Below are 20,614 nucleotides of genomic sequence, written 5' to 3'. Positions count from 1 at the left end.
TACAGATTCAGGCATAAATATGAAACACAGACCAGTTTTCTCTAACTTTATTGAATGAAATATAGACAAGTTTCTGTATCCTTACTATTAACAGCATGGAAAATATAAAAGACAATTAAGACCATGCTACATGAATATTATGATAAATGGCTGTAGGTTATTAGTTATTATTACAACAATATGATTTGTAAGTACACAGGTATACAATCTGTACAAATGTTAACAGGTTCACAGTTAAGTGTGTTACAAAAAGCAGGGAGGACTGAAGGTGGGCGGGTGCCCCAACTAAATGCTTTACATTATGCAACAATAGCAAAATTCTTTAGTCCACTCTCTCTTGTTTAATCATTTATTTTACATAAAGCAAGTATGGATGTGACACACCCTATTGAGTCAAAGTAAAGGTAAGTCGTGACCTAACAGGGGTCCTAACTTCCTGATCTTTGTCATTTGGTCGTAAAGCTTAGTGAAATGTGAGCTTTTATAGCCACTGGTTTAACAACTAAATAGAAGCACTCACCTTTAATTCTCGTAATGTCAGAATGATTGACACAATTCAAGTTTGCCAAATTTGGTATGAATTAAACTAATATCAGTGTAACCCATGGTCACATGTTTGCTTTGGTGGAAAAACAGGGTCCCGGTAATGCTTCAGATATTCGTACATCCAAAGCACATTGCCCACTTTGCCAATAAAGTTGCAAAAGAAACCCCTGACCATATAACTTAGGTTTTATGAGTGAATGAAAGTGGCTGAGTAGAATTTAATTGGATGCAACTCATGTCTTATCCTGTGAGCAATGCAAAGGACATGACCCTGATTTATCCTAACTAGATTTGGCTTTTAAATTAAGAGTAAAATGAGCTTTTGTTTTTTATCTCTGGTACCATGTGTCTGTCTATCTGTGCCTCTCTAGATCCTCAACCTACGTCCTCCCTGGTGCCAGTTTAATGAACCTGAGCTATCATGCTGGGTGATGTACACAACATAGTGCAGGTTTAGCATAAGACTGAACTGAACAAATAACATTTTCATATTTTTATCACTCCTGTTAAAACATACAGTTGACGTTGGTTACATCAATTAATGGGTGTACTACTTTCTGTAGGCAACAGAGGGCGTCAACATACTTTCTTTCCATCAGGAGACATAAATATAGTGTAGTACAGAAGCTGTTAATCTCAGTTAAACTGCCACACATCAAAAATACACATATCACACAGTAACTCTGTGCACATGTTATGCTTTGTATGTTTCTCACATGCACGTGTCTACCCAGTTTGACTCATCCAGTGTCAAAAATTGGCATATGTATCTGCTGCACATCACTATTTACCAAATACCTCTGCCACATGATCAAATGAGGGTGTTATTATAGAATTTTATTGTATTATTACATGAAACAATGTGTAACAATGTTGTTTTTTTTCACAGTAAATCAGGCAGTGATTGTTTTCCTTATCTACACGATGATGAAGTATTTTGGTGAGGTGCAGATTGGGCAACACATTGTGACAAGATGAATGTTTCAAAAGTCAAACGTGGTACATTTCTAGTAGATATCATCACACTCTCTGCCCTCCTATTTAGATTTTTGCAGTCAGGGTTATCACTTACTGACAGTGGAATCACACTTGTACCTTGGTTTAGTTATAATTGCTACAGAGTCTTGAAATAATCTTTGAATGTGACTATTGAAGGTGTGATACACAGGGCACTTTTTATGCAACAATTTGTTTTGGTAAATTCCTGTCGGCCAGATCATTTTTACAACAAACTTTTTCGATGTTTCTCTGTGTCATACTTTAAATTGATTGCCATTATGTTGCTTAAAAGAACACCTGATGTATCACAGCCTTAATTAAAAAAAAAAAAATGCAACAATGTCATACAATAACAAATTAGGGCAAAAAACATGAAAAAATAAAGGGGTGAATAAAGGAAAATACTCAAGATATAAATACAATATACAAGATAATAATCCTCCATCTCTTCACCTTCTGACACAATCTCACTCTAGCTACTATACACATACAAACACACTAGCGCACGCACACACACATATGCACAGATACACACTCGTCCAGGTTGCAGACTCTTGCCTTATGCAGCAAGGGCAATGGAAAGTCACTGAGACACCGAACATACATCACACGGATTACAAGCCAGATTGGATGCTTCTGAGGCACAGGACATGCGTGAGTGTGTGTGTGCGTGAGAGTGAGTGAGTGGGTGAGGATATGGCGGTGGGACATCACGTCGCTGTGATAGGGCTGCAGGGTGGGGTAGGGGGTACGTTTGGAAGGGGAGATGGAGAGAATGGCGGAGCTGTTGCTCAGTCACTCAGTCTCTCTGGGCTGGGAAAGGCGGAGCCCAGTCTCAGCCTGTTACCACAGAGCAGCCTCTTTCTTTCTTTCTCTCTCTCTCTCTCTCTCTCTCTCTCTCTCCCTCATCACTCACTTCCTGGTCCAGACTGTGTGTCTCCCAGGCATCGGTCTTGCATCTTCAGCTGGGGCAGAGAGGCACAAAAACAAAATGTTAGGAACAAGACATAACTGTATTTTTTCATCTTTGGAAAAAGAAACCATTTGAGATTGACATTACATCATATATTTTAAACAACTTGGTTTTTTATTTTTAAGACTTTATTTCAATGGAATATAGAAATAGAAATCTCTATTTACTTTTCCTTTTGGTGAAGTATGCCATTTTTAGATTGTTAGTCTGACTGTTTGTTGTTTCTTTATTGGATATGAGATTTTTTTTTACCCTGTTGTTTTTTCATTCAACTCATTAGTGATATCTAACTATGAAATCAGTACCATCAGCTGGATACTGTGACAGCTTCCAGCTTCCTATATTGTCTAATCCTAGCCATTTTAACAAATGCCTGTAGGGACTGTATCACTAGTTTGATGTACTGATTTAATAAACATCATATATAAAGACATTGGGCTCCTCTCTGAAACATCTGCCTATGAAATATTGGTGTGCAAATCTATTCCTTAATCTGATAGAAACACCTTTGTCCAAATCATTATTTGGACAGACTAAAATTAGATGATACTTTGGTTGTTTTTATATCTATTGTATACAGCAACTAGTATATAACATCAAAAATGATTTAATACTGTACATCTGTACACGTAAACCATATATCCCATTATATGAATTGCCCCAAATTCTTTTCTTTTTTTAATCTCAGATTCCCATTTTATTTGTTCTAGTTTACAGTTTTTACCAATCTGCCTCTTTTATTTGTCAGTTTTAGCCCATCAAGGTTTGTTTATATGATTTAGTACAGTACTTAATGTGAGATGGCTGCTGCACCATTGTTACTATTAAGCTGCTGTAACTAACAAATCTCTTTCCTGCCCTTCTCTCCCATCCTCAATCCTCTCTACACTTTTCTGTGCTGCAGAATTGCATGACTGCTTAACAAATATGAAAGAGAGCTACACCCAGTCTCTGTCTCCTCCTCGTCCTCATTGGCTAGATCAGATAACATCACACAGTCTTACTGAAAAAAAACAAAACGTTGCACATAAAAAAGCACTCCTCTGCACATATTAAAGATATAATTCAGTCAAAACAACTGAAAAAAACCTCAACTTGTGCTTTTTGAGGCTTTGAATCTAACAAATGCATACTCCGATGTAGTTTCTTGACTCCATACTGAGCCTGTGATAGAAGAAAAACAGGAGGAGGGAGTGGAGGAATCATAATCAGTCTTTCAGCACAAGTTCATCTGCCCCTCACACACCGCTTCCCTTTAAGACCCTGGCCTACAAAGAAGGGGTCAACAGCGGCATTCCTGCTTTGATATCAAAGGTCCCCTGGTTACTCATAGCCTGAACAAAAGCTTTTTCATCTGGTCAGTGGGCAAATCCCCTCCCCTACTCCCTAATAAAAGTAGGGCCCATTGATGTTTCAAAAAAGCCACTATGAGAAGATTGTTTGATAGGCCAACAAAGGAATTCTGAAAATAACTATTTTTTTCATTCTTCAATCCATCACCGTTTTAAAATAATCCCTGTTCAGAACACTTCTGATTATTTTGATCATGTACGTTTTGATTTGTTACTGTATAATACATGTATCAATATTGTAAGATCAGTCTCACCTGCTCATGATGCTGCTGTGATCTCTGTGGACACAGGCTCAATCTCCTTCACAGCCTCCTCAATCACTTCGATCACCTGCGCCATCACCTCTGCACACTTTCCCGATGGTGATTTCTCTGTCTCTGGCTGGCTGGCTGCTGCCTCTGTCACTTGGCTGGGAGTGGCGACCTCTGCAGAAGCTGTCATTTCAGGTTCTTCTGACTGCGTCGAGAGACTTTCTGACTCTTGTTTTTCACTTTCAGGTTTCTCATCTTTAACATCAGTGTCTTCAGCGCCCACAGGACCGTTGCTGTCAAACTCTACCACGGCCTCCTCTTCTACTGTCAGTTCCTCAACCACCTGTGCTATCTGCAGAACCATCTGGACTGGCGCGTGGCTCTCAGTCACGTTCTCCTTGTCCTCCTCTGAAGGGGCGGACTTGGTTTCCTCTGATTGTGGTTTCACTTCCTCAGCTGCTTCTTGTACTTCTGCTGTTTCCTTGCTTGGCTCCTCCTTGACCTCTTCAAGAGCTTCATCTGTTGGACTATCTGCCTTTATCTCTAAAACTTCTTCCACTATGACGATTTCTTCACTTACTTTTACCTCCACAGCTTTCTTCAACCCTTCCTCTGATTTTTTCTCCTCCTCTACAGAGGCACCAAGGCTCTCTGTGACCTCTATTGGGATTGTGTCAATGACTTCCATGGCAACGTGCAGTGGCTGTGGTGACTTAGGTGCTGGTTTTTCGCAGACGACAGCAACAGGGGTGTCAGTGATAATAGGGGTCTCTGCTGGGATCTCAATCTCTTTCTCTGTGGTTGCTACTGCCTGGACTGGTGCTGGGATGGTGGTAGTTGGGGTGGCTGGCTTTTTGGGTTCAGGTGCATCTTCTGAAACTTTGTCCACGGCATCCAGAATGACCGTCTGGGCAATGACCATGCTCTGGGCCTCAATTTGACTGGCCTGCTGCACGTCATCTTCGATATCCACCATCTTCTCGCTGGTCTGCTCAATGACAGCATGGATCTCTGTCTCTGGTGTTTCAATGGTAGTGGCCTCCACAGACTCTACGACTGTTTCCTCCTCCTTGGTTTCCTGCACCTGGATTGGCTCATCACCGACTGGCTCTGACACTGATGCATTTTCCATGACCACCACGTCGGAGGTTGCCACTTGGTCAGGCTCCACACTGCTCGGGGCGACAAGGACCACTGTTTCTGTGATAACAGGAATCTCCTCACTTAGTAAAACTACAGGAATGGCTGGCTCGGTCTCCTTGGTGCCGGTGTTCTTTGTGGCATCACATATGGCGGATGATATCTCATTAGTCACAACTTGAACTATTTCTTTTACAGGGGTCATTTCTTCAGTGGCAGCAAGTTGCTCCATTTCCATTTCCACTTCCTTGGTTTCCACAGTTTGCTCAGTGACTTCTACACTCTGGATGCAGACAGCAGTTTCAGATGTTGGTGTAATGGGATTGACTACTACAGCTTTAGGAGAGTTCTCAGTCATGGTCGTGGGCTGAACCACTTCAGACTCCTCCAGAACAGTGCTGATGATTCCAACCTTCTCAATGTCGGGTTCATAGCTCTCAGTGGCGGCTTGAATGTCTGCCATTTCACTCAATGAATTTTCAACAGCATGCTCAAGCAGAGTGGTTTCTACTTGGTGCACTTGGGCCTTGAGCACCAAATCTTCTGCAAGATTGGCTTCCTCAATCTTTGCCTCCTTTTCTTCAATTGACACCTCTGTACTTAAACCATCACGGATTACAGCCACACACTCTCTGATGGGCATTGCAGGTTTCTCCAGAGCTACTTTGGCAATCTCCTTGGTTCCTAGGCCAGTGCAGATAGCCATGGCCTCGCCACTAGAGTGTGGCTCCAGGATGGTATTTGTCTTGGATTCAGCACTCTCAGTTGGTGGTTCATACTCAATTTTTTCAGTGGCTACCTCTACTGGCACATCTTCAACAGTCACAGATGTCTTGACTGGAATTTCATTGATTTGGGCCTCAATACCCTCCACGACCTCCTTTGCACTTTCTGACTTGGGTCCCTGAGGAACAGGGGTGGTTTCTGCAGGTGGAGCTTGAGCAACAGGTTTCACCTCAGCTGTGGACAGTCTGCGCCCTGTGCGTCCTGCAGCTTTAGGAGACAGAATAGCCTGGTCTTCAGATTCATCATCTGCCACGTCAGTGTCAACAGACTTTGGTGTGGCAGCGTTCTCTGCTTCCTCTGGAATGTCACTCAGCTGCTGATCATGGTTGTCATCAATATCTTCCATGATGGCTGGGATCCATGAAGGGGATCTATCTTCAGCAGACACTTTGATTTGGACTGTAGCTGACTCTGCTGGTTCCTCCTGTGTATCTTGAACTTGTTCGTCATACTCTGAAAGAGGAACCACTGCTGGAGTGTCAGAGTCCTCCTCACCTGAGCCCTGTTCAGTGGAGGCTTGTTTGTCAGACTTCTTCTTCCTGCGTCCTGGGAAGAACTTTCTCAAAGAGAATGACGAGTCATCTTTGGGTGCTTCACTGTCTGACTGGACGTGTTCTGCGCTCTCCTCAGCCTTTTCCTCAGCTTTGACCTTCTTTGACATAACTATGCGTTTCAGTGTGTCCCAAGCTGACTCTCTCTCAGGGGGGCTATTTAAAGGTTCAGGGGAGGAAGCAACTTCACCTTCACTCTCAGTGTTTTGGGAGGTAACGAGAGCAACCTCAGCTTTGCCCTCCTGCTCTTCTTCTTCTGCTGCTGCTGCTGCTGCTGCTGCTTCTGGAGCATCCTCTTCAATCTTGGTCTCCTCATCATCAGAATCAGAGGTCCTTCTAGTCCTCTTTTTGGGTCCACCCATACACATCAGAGCCTCCCAGGACACAGAGGTGTCCATTTTCTTTTTGGGCTCCTCATTGCTGCTGACCAATTTCTCAGTGGTTTCAGTCTTTGGCTCTTCCTCAGAGGGCTTATCCTCCTTCACCTCCTCCTCAACGCTCTTATCTGCTAATGCAGTGCTCTCAGAAGAGGACAAGGTGGCTGACTTTGCTGGTTTCTCACCTGTGGCTTCATCTTCACTCTCAGAAGACCTTTTTACACGCTTCTTAGGCGTCACTAGCTTCTTGAAGGAGGACCAGGCAATGATGCCGTCTTTTTTCTTCTCTCCATCAGAGGTAACTTCACCATCAGTCTCTTGGCTGGACTCCAGCTGGCTCACCTCCACAGCCAGAACATGCTCTCCTGACTCCTCTGGAGATGAGGGCCCACTGTCAGTTTTTGGAGCCTCTGCTGACTCAGTGGAGGATTGAAGTTGCTCAGACGCCTGCTCCCCAGACTCAGTCAACTTGGTCTCAGTATCTTTCTTGTTCTTCTGTTTCTTAGTGGAGAGTTTCTTCAAGCCAGCTCCAGTGAAAAGCTTTTTCAGTGGGCTTCCCTGGGGCTTCACCTTCTCCTGTGATGATAGCAGCTCAGCCTCAGATGTCACCTCTGCTGGAGCTTTTTCCTCTTCCACACTAGGTAGTGTCTTCTCCTCGTCTTGTTTGACCTCATCAGTAGTAGTTTCTGTAGGAGCAGGAGTTTCACTAGTGGCCTCAGGCTCTGGGGTTGGCTCTGATTTTGCTTCCTCAGGAGTAGCTGGTGCCTCTTCCTTGGGCTCTGATTTTTCTTCCTCTGGAGTCACTGGTGCCTCCTCCTTTGTTTCTTGCTCTGCTTCAACCTTCTCCTCCTTATCTTCCACAACAGCAGCAGTTTCTTCTGTCTTGGCTGTCTCCTCCTCAACAGCTGCCTCCTTGTCTTCCTCTTCTTTTGTCTTCTTGATGCTGGCTTTCTTTCGCAGGTTAGAGAAGAGTCCTCCGCTGAAGAACTTCCTGAAGGAGGACACAGTGTTCTCCTGGGATGGTGGACTCATCTCACCTTCCTTCTCAGCTCCTTCCTCCTTGACTGCTTCATCAGTAGTTTCAGCTGCAATGTTGTCACCTGAGACATCAGTGGTTTCAGCCTTATCAGTATCTTTACTGACTTCAGCCTCAGCAGTAGATGCCTCTGTGTTAGCCTCCTTTTCTTCAGTCGTGCTCTTCTCCTCAGCAGTGGCAGCTTCCTCCTCCTTCTCCTTTGCAGGTTCATCAGTTGCACTGACCTCCTCTCCTTCTTTATCTTTGACTGTCAGTAGCTTCACAGGATCTTTCTCCTCACTTCTGTCCTTCTTCAGTGTGAACTTAAAGCCCACAAAACGGAAGATCTTCTTGAAGCCCACTTCGCTGGCATCATCAGGTTTCTCCTCCGCTGCCTTCTCCTCAACAACGGAGATGTCATTGGCATCAGGAGACTCTTTCTCCACTTTCTCGCCATTCACTTGAGGAGCCACTTCATCCTGGATGGTGTCCATAGTCTCAGGAGCCTCCTCCTTCTGAGCTACAGACACACCATCTGGTTGGCCAACTGAAATGACAAGAAAAGAAGGAACTTTCACTCAGGTTTACTGCTTCCTACTGTGAAAGGAGATAGATCACCAAAAACATTCCTATGATATTTTTTTAAAAATGCTGTGACCAGAGCTACAGTCTGTTAACCTTCAATTTAACAACCTAAGGTAATGATGAGGAATCAAAACACTGGCCCAGGCAGCTTAAATCCCTGTGTTCAATAAATATACATATTGCATAACTCCAAAAAAAAAAAAGTTTTACATTATTGATTCAAGACTCATTGCCATCTGCAGATAATCAGAAATGTTGTAAAAAAAAAAAAGTATTTGTAGAGACCCTGACCCCCTGAGTTGATTTTATCAAGCATATGAATACTTAATTAAAATCAGATTGCAGTTTGGTCGAGCTAATCCGTTGCTATGTAAACACGCCAAAGAAAGAAAAGTTTAGGCACAGACACAAATAAAACAGCAACCCCTGAAGGCCACTTCATAGAAAAGGTTGCACAATGAGAGTAATACTGTTGCCAATTCATGGATTACTCTCCTAAAGCACACTGCAGGCAGACACACAGCACAACCTTGGAGTGGTGCTTTGCCTGAACTACTTCTAATTTTTTTTATGGTTAAGCTGGATCACTTTGTTCCATTACTATGAGTAATCCACTGGTAGTTATACAAAAGTAAGATAAATGGTATATTAGCATCTGAGATAAGAGACTGCAACACACAAATGCATATCAGACCGGCTTGCCATGTCTGTCTGTGTTTTGACAGAGGAAGGCGTAGGGGGATGATGGCCTGCCAGTGTCTGAAGCTTTTCTTCTTTTTTTTCTCCTCTTAGATCTCACTACAGTCTGGAAAACCTCACATCTGATACTCCTGGACTCTCAAAACAAATTCCCAGCTCTTTAATGCCTAGATATCAGCTTACCTGATTACACACTCTGGGAAACATAAAGACACATACACACTCCTTAAAGCATGTACACTGTAGGAACTACCACCCTCTCGTCACCTCTTTCTGCAAAGCACACGTTCAAATACTATGAAGCTATAAACTACAAAATAAGTAATTAATTCAGAACACAAACAACTGTGAGGAAAATGTGAAACAACATGGCATTTCCCAATTCCTACTGTCAGTGTGATATCTGATGTGAAATGTGAATTCACATTCAGTATGTAAATGAATGTCAATATCTATATAAGATGTTTTTGTCTCACACAAAAATGTAAAACTGTGTGCCCACAATCCGTCCACATCCTTTTCCTAAATTATAGACAAGAAGCTTCACTCAGTGGCGCTGCATTCCTCGGCTATCTTAGCCTTCAAATAGAAAAACTGTTATTTAAACATTTACCTGCAGGAAATTAGGTAACACCATTAACCAAATATTGCAGTATTTAACACGAAACTTATAAAACACAATAAAGTGCTTTCATACACTAATGTTGTGAGTGAGGGCACACCCAAATCTCATGTATGCATTTGACTTGAAAGGAATGTGAGCTATGCTGTTTGCTGTATGTTTGGGGGAAATTATTTTAGGATGCTCTAAACATAATCTGAAGATAAATTCTATGGGAATGTTTATATGTTTTTCAGTTAAACTGTGTCTCGACTGTGGCCGTGTAAGATTCAAATCAAACAATACAGGCCTCTACTACCCCTCCTTAAAATACGTCCCAATCCCCTTGACCCAAATTCCACCACAGCAGGATGGATGGGGACCCACCCCCTTCCCAAGGCACACACTCGTGCAAACACAATAGCCCTCTAACCCACGCTGGCCTCTGAAAATAAAGGAGGGGGCAGGGGGGTTATAAATTGTATTTTTATAAATTGCTCAGGCATACCTTTATTCAAGTTATGGAAATTTGGAGTTTGCTGACTTCACCAAATTTACATAAACATGAATAAAGACATGCCCGGCCAATTTATAAAAATACATGAGTGTCACATGGTAGTGGAGTCTCTCTCACATAGGTGTTATTTTCAGGCTTGTTGTCCAATCACACTGTTGTTAACCAAGACCAGAAGAGGACAAGATGGATCATGTAACAAAAGTCAGCAAAGAAACGTTAACCTAATATGAAACTAATCATTTTACTCATTGATGCAAATTTAGCTCAGCAAAGTCAGCTCAGCTATGTCTGAATAGTAAATCACTGTCCCTCAAAGCTGTTTTCAATGAAATTCCGGTGTGTGTTTGAGGGAGGGGTCAGACTGTTAGTGAGCCAGACGAGGCCGTGTGTATCTACATGGATAATAAAACAGGAACCATGTTGATTTAACAGACTACTGGCATCTCTCTCGTCTTTTTGATCTTTGTTTTCCGGCCCAACTTTTTTTTCTTCTTAACGGGCACACAACTGTGAACATCCCTAGACTTGAGTTGGTTTGGGCGGGGGGTGTAAGGAGTAAATGTGTAGAGGAGGGCGGGTGTTTTGAATAACGACTGTACTAGAAAGAATGTGAGTGTGAGGGGTGAGGCTACACGGGGTGAGGAGGGGACAGTTAAGAAATGGAGAGGGGGGAGGGTGTTCTGCCCTGAGGCTTCACTTTAGAGGGTGTTACACATCTCTGATACAGACACACTCGTTCATAGTTGAAATGCTTCTCCCTGCTGGAGACGGGCTTTGTTTATGTGCAACTGTTGCAAGATGATGCTCTCATATTAAACATCATCGCCGCGGCCAAAAACTAACGATAACGATAATCTTTCTGTTGTGGCAAACTACTATGGGTTGGTGTATATGTGAAAAGAGGGCGAGGGGGTGGTCAGGAAGCTGAATGGCAGCTATTCTTTCTAGACATTATTTACAAACTTTCCCCAAATATATGCAAATCCTTGTTATAATTACTATAATCTGGAGCAGAAGCCCTTTAAACAAAAGAAGTCAGTTAAAAAAAGAGGCCAAGGAGACCCCCCACACCCAAACACCCTCCCCCAACACAGACGGGCCCAAGACCCCTTCAAGCACCCCCTCTCTTTATCAAAGGTGTGGTCAGAGTGTCTCCGAGGCTCCAGGGGACCCTACACATCACCAGTCGCAGCGCTAATAACACCCAAGTTACACCATTTGCCTCTCCCTTATCTCATTAACATCAAGTCAAGCTCTGGTGTGACAGTAAACCATATTATCTTGCTGCAAAATGTTAAAAAAACAAATGTTTATCTATTAAAATCAATGTTTTGGAAGTCAATGTGCACAGAAACCAAAACCTGAGGAATCAAAACATTCCAGACCTGCTCCATTTGACCCATCACTCACAGTTATAAAGGCCTGAAGAAGAATCAGTTTTGGCATGTAATTAATTCCATACGCCCCTCTCTCCTCCCTCCTGATTCTCTGTGGCTAAACTGAATAACCCCACTGGGAATTAGGATCTCACTCTAATCTAATGAAATACTTCACATGATGGGGCGCTGGGAGGTGGCTCAGATGGTGACACGAGCTAAAAGCAGCCTTTGAAAATATTTCTGCAAATGCATCTTCATATATTTCTATCTGGCAGCTGTCACCGTGTGAAATTCTTTTCCCATCAAGAAGTTTGGGAAGCAGTATGGGACATATACTTCAGAGTTCAGGGCACTCATTCGCTTTGTCAGTCAGTAGTAGTTAAAGTGCTGTGAAAGGTTTGATAGATAATCAGATTTATATTAGAGCTGCTGTAAAAGGGGATAGAAAAGAGGATGCTTTGTAGGAAATACCGCAACTGTTCTACAAAAGCAACTGGTGATGCACAAGAATCATGAATGAACACTTGATGATAACTAGAGCTCACAAACTGTAGTAAATAAAAGTTTGAATTTCATGAAATGAGAAATCTACAGTGGTTAAACATTATTTAAATTTTTTCATGTTGAGGATGTGAAGTTGCCAAAAGTAAAGTTATATTCAATAAAATCACTCGACCGTGCCGAGACAACTACAAACCACAATGCTAACTAACCACACCCTCAGGACAACAATGCCTTCAGCGATACACACTCATGTAAGCAGAAACCAGTGCTTTGGTTTCCAACATATCCTCCTCAATAAATGACAAAAATCCAATGAAAATAAATCAAACATCAGGTTTTAACCTAACAAGCACAGTAAAGCAGCCACAATATTTGTTTTTTTAAGCAAAGCTGAATAAATTTTGCAATGACTGAGAACCATAAACTGAACTAAAACCAAATTGAATCATTGTGCTTACCTGTTAGAGTAATTGTTCCAAGCATTGGTAAAAGTCCAAAAATACTTTCTCCAAAAAAGTTACAAAAATATAAGACACCAAAATTTTAGATGATGAAAAAATACTTTTTTAAATGTCTCCTATTCAGTCTTTGTATTGTTTCCCTTCACTTCACTGCACACTCAGTAAAATCTATAAGGTTTGCTTCTTTGGCTCCGTCTTAACTGGTAAACTCAATCTGAGGGCAGAAGCTGTCTCTCTTTCTTCCAGCGCTTCTCGCTCAGTATGTGAAGAAAAGAGAGCCCCACACACATTTCAACAGACTGACATACATGTCATGTTAGGACCACCCCTGCCTCCCTCTTCCTCCCACCTCCCTCTCTATTCTTCAGCTGTTCTGAATGAGCTCCCACCACCCCCACCCCTTCCCTTCCCCCTCCTCCTCCCCCTTCCTTATCCACTCACCCTCCCTCAGACTTACAGCTTTCCACCCAGGATTGACTGGAGCTTGTCATGTGATCTTTGAAGGAAGCACCCTTCCAAAAAACTGCAACAACTGTACATGTGCATACTCCATATAACACCCCCCCCATCACCCACCCTGTTACGTGTACACAAACTCAAACACGTTGCTTCTTTGGAAGACGCTCAACAGTCTCATTCTCTGGATACTAAATGCCCACGTGCATCCTCGCAAGACAGTTTCTCACAGACTATTAAATAAAGCAACTGGAAAACAGTCTCAAGCACTCACCCCACCTTCTCACCCCTCTAATTCCTCTTTCAGGAGGCAACCAGGCTCTCCCATGTCTCTCATGGCTTATGTCACCAGTCATGCCGAGGAATGTTGACAGAGGCAAACAAGAGGGAAACTTCATGGTTTTATTGGGATATTATGTTTTTTTTCTGCTTTTTTGGGTTCACAACCCCAATTATTTGAAGTAAAAATGGCAAACCTAGACTACAATCCCAAAACTTTAAAAACATCCTTGTTTGGGGCAAAGTTCATACCAAGGGCCTAAACTAAGCTGTGAACGGGGGTGCCATCGAGTTGTCGACGACCCCCCTGTGAATGTTAATAGGCCCTTCTCAATTACTCCAATACAGACGCATTTAATTCAGCTTTTGTCTGAGGAGGGGGGAGACTAGAAGGAATGCAGATAAATCCTCAGGTAAATACCAGCATAATCAGATCTGTCACACTTCGGCATTGTCCCAGAGGAATGTGTGAATTCCATCTAGTATGCCCCCAAATGGATGATAACAGCGGTAATCAAGTGCTGTCTGAAAGGCCCCCCCTTCACCCAAAGAGTGTATGTGCATGCTTTAAAATGTGGGCACAGTATTCACACAGTAGGAAATATGTTGATTACATGTCTAACCTTAATGATAGTATCAGCTCCTGTTGCAAGATTATTGAAGTCAGGGGTAATATTGCACACAAGAGTAAAACTATCAGCTTAGACAATAGTTTTGTGTGTTTTTCTTACTTAAAACCTTTGCTGGAACTTGCTATTTCCCCCATTTCTAAAGTACGAACTAACAAAGCAACTTCAAATCAAATCAGGTCAAAAACAAGATAAGTGTTGAACAAAACGTGGGCAAAAACAACTCATCTCATTTTCACTTTATTCAACACAACTTCCTGTGAGTTTCTTCAGATTCGATGAATTGAGAGAGCCATGAATACCAAGGTCTGTGCCCATGAATGGAAGGCTTCATGGTTCTAATCAGAGCTGGCAAGAGCGAGAAAAGAGGAGTCGAGGGGAGAAGAGTCACAAATCTAATGAGAAATATTATTTTCAGAAGAAAGTTCAAGACATTAAATAACATTAATCTTTATAAAGTTACGGATAAATGCTTGCTTATATAATGTTATTCTATCTATGCATTAATAAGTAGCTGCAAGTTAAGAGTTAAATCCTATGGGCATATATATGAATGAGTCATTCACTTAATCATTCATTAAGAATTGTTGCATGACACATCAGTGAGGCTTTCTGTTATAGTAGTGACTCATGCAGTAGATATTTCACTACACTATTTGTCCACGCTACTTTATGTACATTATGCTGAGTGGACAGTGAATCAGACGGATGGGAATTCAGAGTTTGATGAGAGTACTTCCGTTGGATCAGCCCTCATCTTCCTTTTCCCTCCCAACTTCCTTCATATGACTCATGCACATCAGTCACATTCTTGGACTTCCATACATACCGAGAGATTTTAATTTAGGCACACACACACAGCTTCAGGCTACACTCAGTTGTTATGGGACATACTGCGGTAAATAATTCCAATGGTTCATCTTGGAGTTACAGGATGAGGTTTATCTTTGTATTATTACCAACAAATCACACGAAAACAACAAAACCAACAAAATGTGTCTATGTTGCTGTCTGGATTGTCATTCAAAAACTATTTAAAAACACACAAAAAGAGCTTCCACATGGCACTAGCGACCACATTCCTTCATTACCATGACATAAAAAAACATAAAATTAAACTGGTGTCACATGAAAGTTTTGTTTTTCTTCTCTGTTATCTTTTTTGGTCCAAGTGCTAATTTGATTAACCCCTTAAACCAGAGAGACCTGTCAGTGACCCAGTCATTACAAACTAATTCTCTGCAGCCAAACACTGTTTGAACCAACTAGAACTTTATTTTAAATTTGAGTAAGGTTGCAACTAACAATCCTCTTCATTATTGACTAATCTACAGATTTTTTACTCAACTGATCATTCGGTCTAGAGAATTAATGGCAAAAAAAGTTCTTAGAGCCCTCGATGATGTCTTAAGATGTCTTGTTTTGTCCAAAACTCAAAAATGTTCAGTTTGCTATCATAGCAGACAACCATAAAGTTTTCACATTTGAAAAGGTGGAACCACTGAATTTATACAACCTTTGCTTAAAAAATGACTTAAATAATTAATCAAAGTAGTTGCAGATTTATTTTCTGTTGCTCGACGGATCTATTTATCATTATAGCACTAAAATTCAAATGGAGCTCAAAACTTACAAACAACAAAAAAACATCAAATATGTCAGGCTGAATTTGGGGTAAATGTCTATAAAATAATGGATGAGACATCTATAATATTTCTATTTGAATGGTGCAACTTTATAATCATGTTGACATACTAACAGATTGGAATAAGATCATTTCACAAACCTTAAAGCTACTTGAAGGGAACTAAAAGGGGAAAACTGCATGTTAAGAGGTCACATTATTTTATTGTTTTTCCTTCCTTCTTTGCTTTCCCAGCACAAATGGGAGTGTATTTTGTATTCAAACTGCAGTTAAGTCAGGATAACATACAGCCAAGTCTGGGGGGTTGACGCCCCGCATATCTCGATAACTCAGAAAACGTGCCTGCATTCAGGAATGTTTGAGGAGGGGTCTTGAGCGGACGGGGCGGGTGGTGGGTTGGGGTGCTGGGTGGAGGGGCTTTTTGTAGCCTGTAAAGACGTGCATGACATCATCGGACAGGACAGAAAAGACCGCCTCCTACTCTGAGAATTCCAAGAACTGGATAGGATGATGGTGAAATAATTGGAGGAAAGGGAAACGAAGGACATGAGTGTGTGCGTGTGCGTGTGTGTGTGTGTGTGTGTGTGTGTGTGTGTGTGTGTGAAATTGCCCAAGATCAGAGAGATTCTTCATTCAATACCTCTCCTTTTTTCTCTCCTTTTTATTCTTTTTTCTACTCCTTTCACGCTCTCATTTTATCACCTGAATCCTCACCCCAGTCCTCTTTAATCCTTCTCCCACTCCAACACTTTCTCCTCTATCCTCCTGAGCCTCCATCCCACCCCTCCTCCTGTTTGTGTGAGGGCCAGAGGGATGGATAAGAATGTCGGACAGGAAACACAGTCATTTCTTGACATCACCATTTCCTCTTCCTTTCACCCGTTTCCTCGAGTTACACTTCATTCTGGACTCCGCACAGTCTGTCCAAACACCTTTCCGCTAAGATTTTATTTTCACATTACGTGATGTAGCATGATGAGACGAACACTGTAGTCATGACGTCTAAGATTTCCTGACAATCTTTTGTTTACTGTTATTGTGAACAATGAAGGATCTTGTTTGCAGCTTTCCGCATACAGAGAGAAAGTGTTGATTCATTAAAATCAATATGATCTTTCACGCAAATGCCAACAATTAAATTTAAAATCAAACACACGCACTTCTGTTGCTGTTGTCTTGCTTCCACCAGCTTGTTAGACAGCTGCATCACAACAAAAACAAAAAGGCTGCTTTTAAATTTGGGTGAAAAACAGCATTTCTTCCAGAGGAGTATGTTTAGCCAGCCTTGCCATCTGTTATACTTGTCTTCACTTTTCTCTGCATTCCTGAAATATTTGCACAGGCAATTTGGCATTCCAGTTGTTGTTATGCATCATCTTGTCTTCCAGTACAGGGTGAATTGTAAAAATGGGGAAGCGGAAGATCTAAAGGAGGCCTCCCGGAGCTTGAAAAGACCTTGTAAATGGTCCACATTTACACATGGTGATCTTTGATGTGTGTTTTGACCCATTGAAATGAATGTTTCAATTGATTGTGTGTATTTAAAGTCTAGATAGTAGCGTTGTACCAAATAGTAAAGAGAGAAAGGGAAACTGGTTAAAAAAACCAAATATGCTGTTGATAAAAATGTTGCTCAACACCAAAATTGGCTCATCTCACCTGTTAGCCAAAAGAGAGGGTTCCCACTCCCAAGCCAGCTGTATGCACGAGAACTTGCCCAACAATACTCTTCACAATTGATCTTATCCTTCGTCTTGGCTGCTTATCCATCTTCCTTACCTCAGTCTTATGCATGGCTCTGCTTAACATTAAGTTTTGGCAGAAATCCATTAACGTGTGCTTGATCCACACTGAGAAATTGTTCAACTTAACAAGTCATTTAATCTCAACCGAGTGTTTTAATCTAATTTCTCTCAAAACAGCCAAAAGAGTGAGATAATTGTACTTGTTTTCACAACAATTTTACTTGTTTTGGGACTTTCCTAGAAAAAAAAGTCTGCAGATCGCTGAAGTATCAGGTATCCAGCATCAAGTAGATTACACTTAATTCTCGCATTGGATACAAGTGAAAAACCCTCACCTCACTGACACATTCTTGGCACTCATCTAAAAAAGATTTTTATCATTAATTGCATGGTAAAAATGACTTATTATAGTGTATGGATACTTGCTGCATTGTAACAGGGGCCATAATGCTATTAAAGAAGGAGGAGAAGGAGGGGTCAGTCACATTCCTGCTCTATTCTCTCAATCCTCCATGTGCCTGGGGGAGGTTAGGGGCTGAGGAGGGAGATTAGGTTCCCTGATGCCGGGAAAGATGAGAGAGGAGAGCCTGCGGAGATGAGTGGGTCCTGGGGGGTCTGAGAGCTCTGGTGGGAGCCTATCATGAATTTGACCTTATTACTGTAATTTTAGGTCCTGTGCACTCAGGACAATCCTTTGAAAACCGCTGAGCCTTTCTGTCCAGTCATATCAAATGATTTGATTGTGACAGAGATGTACTCTTTACAAACATAGTGTATGTTTTGGATATGGTGCATTTTGGATACAGGATATTTTGTGTCAAGCAATCGAGACCATTTGTCTCTGGTATGACAACTAAAAACCTGTCAGACTATGGAAAAAATAACTTCTCCTTTTGTGTCTGGGTCACAGTGATCCATACTAAGTCACATCTGTGGCTCTGAGTTATTTATTGTTCAAACAAAACTGCTTTAATTGCCAAAATTAGCAGCATCTACAGGCAAGTAAGTATTCTGGGAGCGATGTTAAATTTAGATACTGTCTGCAAACTCTTGTCCATTTTTATATTTAACCAAATCCTTTTGTCACTACAAGTGAGCCAGTTTATATCAATTCTGCCAGGACCGCTTAAATCCAAGATGTCAGTCCTGCCTCTCCAAACTGAAATATCTCAACAACTATTTAATGGATTGCCATTAAATTTTGTACAGACATTCATGGTGCCCAGAGGATGAAACCTACAAACTTTGATGATCCTCTGACTTTTTCTCTAGCTCCACCATGAGGCTGATATTTGTGGTTTTAAGTGAAATGTGTCAACAACTACTGGATGGATTGCCATGAAATTTGACATAGACGTTAATCCCCACAGGAGGAATTGTAATAACTGTGATCCACTGACTTTTTTATGTAGTGCCATCATCAGGTCAAAACTTAAATGTGTCCAGTATTTTCCTGTAATACTTGGTGCTAATTAGCAAATACGTGCTAACATGCTAAACTAAGACAGTGAACATGGTAAAGATTATACCTGTTTAACATCTACATGTCAACATTGTCATTGTGTGAATATTAGCATGCGGATGTTAGCATTCACCTCATAGAACTTCAGAGCCTGGTACGACCTCACTGAGCTGCTATGCTTGTTTTGTTACACCACAACCAAGCAGCAGCTACAATTATGTTTGGATTTATGACTCTGTTCAAACATAACAGTTATAACAGACAAATTCTGTGCGAACAAAACACAAAGCAACTTATAGTAAAATCAGCACATGAGTATAATGAAGTGGATAGGGCGTGGCGGTCGGGATTGGGAGATGTTTGGTATGTGTGAGGGCAAAGAGAGTGTTACTGATGTCTTTTAATAGACCATCTGACTGAACAGTGAACAACTGGTTGACAGTATTTTGGTGGTTCCAGCTGAGCAGTTTGTATTTTTTAAAAGCTTGTTATCACCCGATCATGCTTATGTTGATGGTATATTCGATCACAACTTACTGAAGCTTCATTTTGACAGCTGAAACATTGTTGTTGAGCTTTTTGCTGTTGCCTTCAGTTACCAGCAACACTGAGAACTGCACATTGCATTTGAGGAAGAGGAGGAAAAAAGCATCCTGTCTGTCAGAGACAGTAATTGACAAATGACAGGTTTCTAATAGAGCTCTATTATACTCTCTTGCCCTGAAGTATATCCTCAAAGCACCACCCTTCATAGCAAATGACTCAATATAACATGCAACACAGATGAACATAATTGAACTACAGACTGGACAATGATGGATCTTGAGGGACTGAGGGGCTTTCAAGCACTCTAATCTAAAACTCTGCCTCTCTAACACTTTCCTCTGGGATCACTTCCCTCCTCAAAGGAAAGAGAAATCACTCTGACATCTTGCAGCACTTTGACGGTTCAGTGTCTGCGCAAATACAGTAAAAGCCAAGGACAGCAGAATTCCTCCCAGTAGTGTGAGTACAGTAGAAAAAAGATGCACAAGAACATCTTTAGTAGAAACATCGACTGTAATGAGCATTGTCAGTAGGAATGTAAAAGTGGGCAAAAACCCAACAGGGGCGAGCGAGCGGCTGGTCTGCGTTATGATGACAGTACAGCATGACGCTTTATTGGCGGAGATCAGACAAAGCTTAAGTGCAGGGAGAGGTCGCTTCCACATGCATGATGAACGTTTTGGCGATGCAAACACCTCCGTCTCTCAGATCCATGGCCACACACACAAACACACACACACACACACACGCACACACACAAACACACACACACACACACACACACACTGCTAAACTTTCACCTCGTAAAAGTTTACACCTTGTCTTACTTTTTGACACATTTTGTTACATAGAACAGTAGGGCTGCAACTTATTTCCATTACCAGTTAATCTACAAATGATCTTTTAGAGCCTCTGAAATCTTTTCATAAATAGCTCAGCTCAGGTTGAGAGATGCTCTAAAAGAAATTATCTTTTCATTAATTGATCAAATGTTTAGTCTTTAAACTGTCAAAAGCTGTTGTATGGGTCCAGTTTCTGATGATATCAAGTAGAGAAACACTCCAAACACAAATGCTGCAGGAGCTAGAATCTGCAAATTGTAATTTTTATTTTATA

General features: G+C 41.5%; 1 protein-coding gene across 2 annotated transcripts in view; it reads right to left on the bottom strand.

The window, feature by feature from the left end:
* Positions 1 to 31: 31 nt before the first annotated feature.
* Positions 32 to 20,614, bottom strand: part of akap12b (A kinase (PRKA) anchor protein 12b) — a 47,473-nt gene continuing 26,890 nt past the window's right edge. Inside the window, exons 1-3 of one of the 2 annotated variants that reach the window (XM_042390677.1) lie at positions 12,734 to 13,005; positions 4,125 to 8,537; positions 32 to 2,510 (exon numbers count right to left, since the gene is read on the bottom strand). In XM_042390677.1, the coding sequence (XP_042246611.1) occupies positions 4,129 to 8,537; positions 12,734 to 12,758 (4,434 nt within the window). In that variant the 5' untranslated portion in view covers positions 12,759 to 13,005 and the 3' untranslated portion in view covers positions 32 to 2,510; positions 4,125 to 4,128. Of the gene's footprint in view, positions 2,511 to 4,124; positions 8,538 to 12,733; positions 13,006 to 20,614 lie in introns of those variants that run through there. The other variant, XM_042390675.1, reaches the window with a different exon arrangement.

The sequence above is a fragment of the Thunnus maccoyii genome, chromosome 17 (assembly GCF_910596095.1).
Source record: "Thunnus maccoyii chromosome 17, fThuMac1.1, whole genome shotgun sequence".
Taxonomy (NCBI): Eukaryota; Metazoa; Chordata; class Actinopteri; order Scombriformes; family Scombridae; genus Thunnus; species Thunnus maccoyii.
The sequence above is the reverse complement of the archived record's forward strand: the minus strand, read 5'-3'. Positions and strand labels throughout refer to the sequence as shown.